Source organism: Nilaparvata lugens, chromosome 4, assembly GCF_014356525.2.
Source record: "Nilaparvata lugens isolate BPH chromosome 4, ASM1435652v1, whole genome shotgun sequence".
NCBI lineage: Eukaryota > Metazoa > Arthropoda > Insecta > Hemiptera > Delphacidae > Nilaparvata > Nilaparvata lugens.
In genome coordinates this window covers 15,723,700-15,731,913 of record NC_052507.1, presented here as the reverse complement: position 1 = coordinate 15,731,913, position 8,214 = coordinate 15,723,700, and the positions used below count along the sequence as shown (strand labels likewise).

At 29.0% G+C, this 8,214-nt stretch overlaps 1 protein-coding gene across 1 annotated transcript in view; it reads right to left on the bottom strand.

The window, feature by feature from the left end:
• Window positions 1-7,387: 7,387 nt before the first annotated feature.
• The window catches only part of LOC111045037 (DNA replication ATP-dependent helicase/nuclease DNA2), a 28,131-nt gene continuing 27,304 nt past the window's right edge, over window positions 7,388-8,214 (bottom strand). The window contains exon 17 of the mRNA XM_039426754.1: window positions 7,388-7,959. Coding sequence (XP_039282688.1) covers window positions 7,783-7,959 — 177 coding nt within the window. The 3' untranslated portion in view covers window positions 7,388-7,782. The remainder of the gene's footprint in view (window positions 7,960-8,214) is intronic.

Here is an 8,214-nt window from a genome sequence, read left to right as displayed (position 1 = left end):
CGAGTTCATTTATTCAACCTGATTTATTGACATTAAAAGGCGGCAAGTTTAAAATTTTGTTTTGGCGGTACGAGATCGACAAGTTTGAACTACAAAATTAATTCTCTCTCAAGTTAACTTGATAATATTTAATGTGACATTTTTCATTATTTTTCCTAACATTACAAATGCCCGCCTTCAACAATAAAAAAAATTATTTTCAATTTTGAAAAAATTTAAAATTGATTTTTTTTTATAAGTGTAATTACACAAAGTATAGAAATTCTAAATCAAGATTATTACATCGAATATACTGAAATAATTATTTTTTTTATATAAAAAGCAATTGCATTAAATTCTCATAGCAAAATTTAAGTATGTCAAAAAATATTCAAATGATTATTAATTCATATAAGAAAATTACAAAATTATTTCCGTTACATTTTTATGCATAACAATCTAGAATGTATATTGTCAAAATTTTCATCAAAATGAATACCTTATAGATATAAACAAATGTCAAACTGTAAGAATAAAATTCCATAAGTTAATAATAAATGAATATAGATTATTAGAATACAAAACAAATATAGAATAAATCAATGATGTATAGTGGATATATTCATGTTATAAAAAACATTCTCAAATACTCATACTCAATTATAGTCTATTTACGAAGAATAGTTCAATATATGAAGACACTTTCAATATATTTACGTCGATGAATGTTTTTTGCGATGAAATGTTTTATGTGATGATCAATGATGATGAAGAATGTTTTTATTCCAATGAATGCGAAGATGGTAGCAGTATAGAACTCTAGAAGTTCTTGTAGACCAATTCGTTCTTGAAGTACCATGGAATTGTAGTCATCAGTCATCATTGAAGAATTATAGTCACAAATTGTAGACATCGCAAACATCTCGTTTCATTTTTCTTAGTGCTTCTAAAATTTTTTAGGAGTGATTTTTTCTTCTTTTTTATTCTCGAAGATAATATAACAGCATACAGATTTCAGACACATCTTATGCAGTAATAACTTGTAGATACATCGTGAATAACTTGAAGATATTGTAGATTTCAGTCATGATTTTTTTTTTTTTTTTTTTTTTTTTTTTTTTAGCATCAATGAGAAAGTTCATTTGATAGAAGAAGTTCTTGTAGAAATAACTATTTCATTCGATAGTTATTACGAGTTTTGAAGATCAATTTGACATTTTGTAAAGCAGGAACATTGTTTACAAAAATCCATTAGACTTGGATTTAGATGAAGATGTTACAAAAATCCATTAAACTTGGTTTTATGCGAATCTCGAAGATCAATTTTAACAATTTTTTACAACTGGAACATTTTTGGATTTAGACGAAGATGAAAGTTCATTTGCAGGCACATTCGTAGATACATCTCGTTATTTTTTAATCACTCATTTCTTTTACTTCTCACTTTTACATGTCCATACTCGTTTAGATAGCACTTTTATTTGTAGTTGTAGTTGCATTATGTGCAAGTGGAGAATTTTGAAAGGATTAATTTAAGGAACGGAGTGAGTTGCTAGAAAGGATTCACTGTTGCCAATATCTAGAAAGGAATAGCTTTTTAAGGTAAGGTAAATTTTAGGTAAAGGTTTCTTGCAATGCAAAATCTTGAAGTTCTTGTGACTATAATTTCTGGAACACCCTCTATGTGGAATGACATCTTTACGCTGTGGAATGGAGTTAGGCCACATCTCAGCTTGAAGTTCTGCGACGAAGTTCCATACCACTACCATTTTATTTTCAGCAATTTCGTTGTCGTAGAATATTGAAGATTCGAAGATATCATTCACATTTGTATTATACGTTGCAGTGTTATTCGATGCACTAGTAGTCACTTTCACGTCAAGAATGTATGAGCATTTAAGAATAAAAAATTACTATTTAAATTTTTAGTAAGAATAAAATATATATATATATATTTTTTAAAGATGAGTTTTAGAATTGACTATTACTCAAAAATATAGTTAAGTTGATAAATCGTCAGTCATATTTCAAACAAAATGAATCATGAATATTGTAAGTTCATGAATTTATCCACAAATTTCAAGTAAATCATAAAATAAAATATTGACAGAAGAGTTATACTAAATATTTAGATAGGATATTAGTGATCAATAGCATATGAATCAATTTTAATTAAACAATATTATTATTTCAAATACATACACATTATTATTACTGAATACAAGTGAATATAGAGTAAATATATCAATCATCATGAATACCTCAACAATATTTGAATACATGTTTGACAGATTAAACATAACAATCATCATTAATACCTTCATAATATTTTTCAAGTCATTGTGAACAAAATACATATTCAGAATTATTCAGACAGTTAGGTAACAACAATATTATATTATTTATTCCTTTATTTAAATCGTTTCAATAGTTTTCAGCAATTTATTTTCAATTAATTTGAACATTCATTATTTTATTAATCATTAATGTCAATCATTTGTTTATGAATTTACTATAAAAGTAGGAAGTTAAACACAATGAAATTTAAATATTACTTATAAATTTTCCAAAACTTTCAAAATACGTTTCATCAAGTCATTTAAATCATTGTATTACCAACACAAGCTACATGGTCATTCATAAGCACAAATTACATTACACAAAATTTATGAGCATCCCTTAAGACTTCAAGGTCAGGATTTCTTACTCAAACAAAATACAATTATAAATCAATAATTACTAATACTAATACATACCAACAAGAATACTAAACAACAGTACCAATACAATAGATTTCATGACTCAATAAAATTTGTTTGAATTACATTATTATTTTAAACAAAGTTTCATTTTCTACAGTTGATTTAACAAAGTGTTATAGTATTCAATTGCATATTTTTTATTTTAGAATGATTCTCAAGCCATTGATCACGTAAGTTTAGAAAAATTAATCATCTTTATGGTAAAAACGCTTCATCATAAACTTATTTACTTTCAAAATTTTTCCAGTTTTTATTTCTTCAAGTTCATAACAACCCTTTCTTAAATCTTTTACTACAACATACGGTCCCTTATATTTTGCACACAGTTTCGCAGATATTTTCTTCAATTTGTTAGATAGAATGTAATTTTTTATCAAGACTTGATCACCTACATTGATTCTACATGGATTTTTATTTCTCATATTCTGTTTAAATCTTCTGATTACTCCTTTATTTTTTATATTAATTAATACTCTTCTATTTCTAAGTTCTTCGGGTTCAAGTTCAAATTTATTATCAGGAGGAAATCTAATACTTTTGAAAACTAAATGACCTAATTTTTTATTCATCATCATCTCTACTGGAGTCTGTCCTGTTGTTTCATGAAAGTTACAGTTAATGATGTATTATTTGTGATGCTCCATATCCAGGCGGCGGGTAGTTGAACTGCTGCGGAAACATCATTGGATTTCTAGGATGAAAATTACCTGGTTGATTCATGTTTTGATTCATTTGATTCATGTTTGAATTATTTGATTGTCTACGATCTTCCTGACGTTGTTGATAACCTGATTTTTGAAAGTTGTTATTATTTCTTCTATTATCAAAATTATTGCGTCCTACCTGATCAAATCTTCGATTGTCATTTGACTGATTCTTATCTTGATTTTCTTGATTGTTTTGATTTTTGTTCACCCTATATTCATCTAATAAACTGAATGCATCCAACACCTTAATAAATTCTTCTGCATTCTTTACATTTCTAACAATTGCAGCGGTAATTATATTTTCATTGTAATGATTTTTCAACATTTCAAAAATTGTGTCTTTGTCAATAGCCGGAATTAAATTTTTACAGATGTTAAATTTGGAAATAAAATATTCACTTAAAGTTAACTTACTACCAATGAGGTATTTTCCAAATTGAAGTTCTTGTCGTGCTTTCTTCTGGATGTCTTGCGACCACATCTTCGAGATGAATTTGTTTTTGAAGCTTTCAAAACTGTCAATATCGGTTTTTACAAAATCCCACCATTCTTGTTGTTGATAAGTTTTATTCAAATTATTGTCCAAAATACTTTTTATTTTTCCCCATTCAGTAATATGGTTACGAGATAAATATTCAGTTAAGCTATTGATGAAGTTCATAGGATTTCTCCTGTCAATCGACATTTGAAATTCGTATTTGTCAGAAGGAAAGCAATTATTTACTTGTGGTACAAAGTTCACTTGTGATGAGATTCTTTTCTGTAATTTATCAACTGTTTCACTGTTTTTCTCTACATTCAACTGTAAGGTACAGACCTTGACAGCTTCTTCGTTCTGCCTAACTTCCAAAATATTCAGATTCTTAGTGATCCTATCTTCTAAATTGATTTGCATGGCTGATTGTTGGTGAACACTAGCCCTAACATTTTCCATCTCTTCATTAATATTATTAATTTCATCTTTCAATTGACTCGTATTTTTGTTCATTGTTTCGGTTACCTGACCTACTTGTACCTCAAGTTTTTTAGTTTTGACCTGCATTTCTTCGATTTCTTTGTTATTTTTCATACAGTATTGATCTAACCTACTTTCTTGTTTTGTAATTTTTTTGTCTAGTTCTGACCTAACCTCAATTTTCTTGTCCTGGCATTCAACTTTCTGATTTATTGTTTGAAACTGTGCTTTTATTTCATTAAACTTCTCATCAAACTTATCATTTTGTCTGTTAAGTTTTTGGTTTAAACCATTAATTTCATTTTTTACACTGTTAATTTCTCTTTTAATTTCACTTTTAATTTCATTTTTAATTTCATTTTTTGCTTCATCTTGTTTTTTAAATTCATTTTTTATACTTTTGTTTTGTTCTTCAAGAAACTTCATCAAGATATCCATTTTAGAATTTACATTATAAAGTGAATCGCTAGATTGAGCAATAGAATCTTCAATGTTTTGTTGAGCATCATTGTTTAAATTATTGACTTGATCATTTGAAATCTTTAAATTTGAATCATCAACTTCTTGTAGTTCAGGTTTATTACAATTCCTATCGTTTTGATCGAGGAAACCAACAAAATCTTCACCTAAGGATTCATTTGACTCTACTAGGGTTAAGTTCAGTTGTTCTTGCGACTCCATATCACTTGAATTCAATACAATAGTATCATTGGATGTATCAAACTCTTGCATTGTACTTTCCCTTTCTTCTAATTCATCTACCATTATAGTATCTTTGGACGCTTCAGATTCATGAATCAATTTTTCCATTTTGGTTGATGTCTTCGTCTTACTTCTTAGTAGATAGTTGTTCATCAGAACGCAGTATTTTGAATACAGATATAATCATTTACAATGTTTTCTATAATTTACCTCGCATTTCAACTCAATGAACTTAACTGATTTGTAATCTAACCTAGTCAAAATCATTCAAAGTATCTCTTAGCGTCACTATCAAATTCTAACCTAACCATGAACTTTTCAAGTTTCAACATTTATTATTTGTGGTCTTTGTGAATATTTTGTTTCGATTTTCCCCATTCAGGGATGCCATTTGGGGCGTTTCGTGTGTCTACTTTTATTGTATCAGCACCGAAACCCCACTTCAGAGATAGAATCATTTGATACTCTTATTTTCCAAGAAGGATTTTGCCTCTTGTCTAATAAAAATATTCATCATTCTACTCTGGATCCTAAACTAACAAATTTACCATTTTCATTAAGTTGACAATGCGTTGGCAATAAATAAAATACATTGCATCTGATTACGTTTATTGAAAACTTTTCAAGTTTACAAAATAAAAGAATGTTAAACAATAAAAAACTTATTACTACCAAACCTATACTCTGAATTATGTTTTCTTTTTGACAAGACCTAATTTTTAAAATAATGAACAAATTTTACTGATTTTCTCAAAATAGATTAGATTAATTAATTTTTACTCACGTGAATTTAGCCTAAGATTCCACTTTTAATTTTAAACACCTTAAAAAATTTAAATTGACACTTTCAAAAGTTACATTAATAAACAAATTTTCTACTTCATGTTTAATTGAACAAATAAATGAAATAATAAGCTACTAATTAAAATTTTACCAATAAATGTGGAGCAACCAAATTTTTTGTTCTAACTCGTGGAATCTCAGGTGAAAAAAGGTACGGAAACAAACAGGATATACAGTATTATAAACTTCCTTTACCTAGAGCAAATAAATCTCAATGCTACTGAAATCTGAGTTATATAATTCAATGTATCAACCAAATAAAAGTTAAATTTTAAGTTATAATCTGGTTATTTAATTTGTACAATGTCAAAACTTTATAAAAAATTAAATAAACTATTGTTACAATTCAAACGAGTTCATTTATTCAACCTGAATTATTGACATTAAAAGGCGGCAAGTTTAAAATTTTGTTTTGGCGGTACGAGATCGACAAGTTTGAACTACAAAATTAATTCTCTCTCAAGTTAACTGATAATATTTAATGTGACATTTTTCATTATTTTTCCTAACATTACAGGTCCACGTTATAATGACAGTATTTTATCAACTTTGGTTATGCTAACCTTGTCTGTCATTTGACAAAGCCGGTGGTACTGTCCTTTTCTAGGTCCACAACGATGCCAATTATGTTTTTGACAGTGTAGAAATATAATTAATTAATGCAGAGAATCGGCATCGCTATTCTTCTATCTTTATCCACTGCCAGTATAACGTGGACCTCACTATAGGCTTGTGCGTGGGTAATGAGGGGGATGATAGTTAATGATGAAGCAGTGTGTGATTTCATAAACTTAACCTTTGGACAACATAAACATTCTTTCAAAATTTTTGGAGAGAAATAGTACAGGCTCAGCCCAGTTTTTCCTCCAATGTCATGATTATCATTATAGTGTTTTGCACAATGAATGAATAAATAAATAAAAAATAATGAGACATAAATGGACCTCAAGTTTTAGGTGGGTATCGAACCACCAGAAAGCGATTTTACAACTCATGAATCATATTCAGAGGATTTGGCTGAAGCGGTCACCCTTCCAACAGGAGTACCAGGAGCATGATTATTAACTTATCCAAACGATAGCTTATCAGCGCGACCACTGAGTCCAACCGCTCCCAAATAATTATTTTATCTAAATAATCGACATATATTTCATTGTTCAAATGTTATCCGCCCAAGTGTCGAGCAAAAGATATAATATTTAGGTTAAGAGAATGTTCTCTTATGAAACAAGATGAAAATAGTGGATTGTACTGAACTGAGCTGTGTTTCCCCGAGAAGTAATTATAGTTTGCATTAGTGATAAGCTCGGTCAAATGTGACGGTTGCGACAATTAGCATTCATAAAATTGCAATTGGAAAGGTCTACAAAGGCATGGTGTAACTGTGGCTGTTTAAACGAATAACTTCAGAGGAGCGTGGTGTAAACGTAAGAGGGTATGTCACATAACACTATTTGAATAATAAGTTTATAAATATTTCAATAATTATTGTGATGTGTTTACAGGTGTTGAGATGGATTTAGCTAAGCGTAAGATTTTAATATCTGAGTATTCATAGATAGTTAATTTAGTACTGACACAAATTAACTAATAATAACTGAGATTTAAAAAATGAAAAACAAAATTCAAGTTTAGCCTCTCTAGGAGTAAACAACTGCAGTAAACATATGCAGTGAAATATTATGGTGGAATGAGTAAATAATATAGACTATTCTAAATAACACAAACGTTAATACTAAAGATACAACACTATCGATCACGGTTCCAAGTGCTAAATAATATAAATATAGGTAATGTAGAAATGAATCTGATTGCCTCATTGTTCGATTAACTGCTAGGAGGGTATTTCATCAGGAAGTACAACTATATTCGAAGGATCAATTAGTGAAAATAGTTTTTGAAAAATAGAATAGCCCTTCAAGGTTTGTACATCACCGATAAATATCAGCTTTTGCTTAGCTCTTGTTATAGCCACTGTCAATCTATTATGGTTGCTCAACAGACCAGATTCCTGAAAAATCAACAAAAATATAAAATAACAAAGTATATTAGAAGAGGACGAAAGAAGAATAACCATTTTTATAAACATTGCCCTTCAAAGATCTAATAATCATCGCTACCGAAAAAATCTGAAGCTGTTAGTACATAGAATCAGATATCTAAGTCTCAACTCACACTTACGCGACTCAGGTCGAGAAGAGACTCGAGAGCATGTGTTTCCAAATGGTGACACTCAGACCAGTCGATTCTAATCTCCGCGACGTCA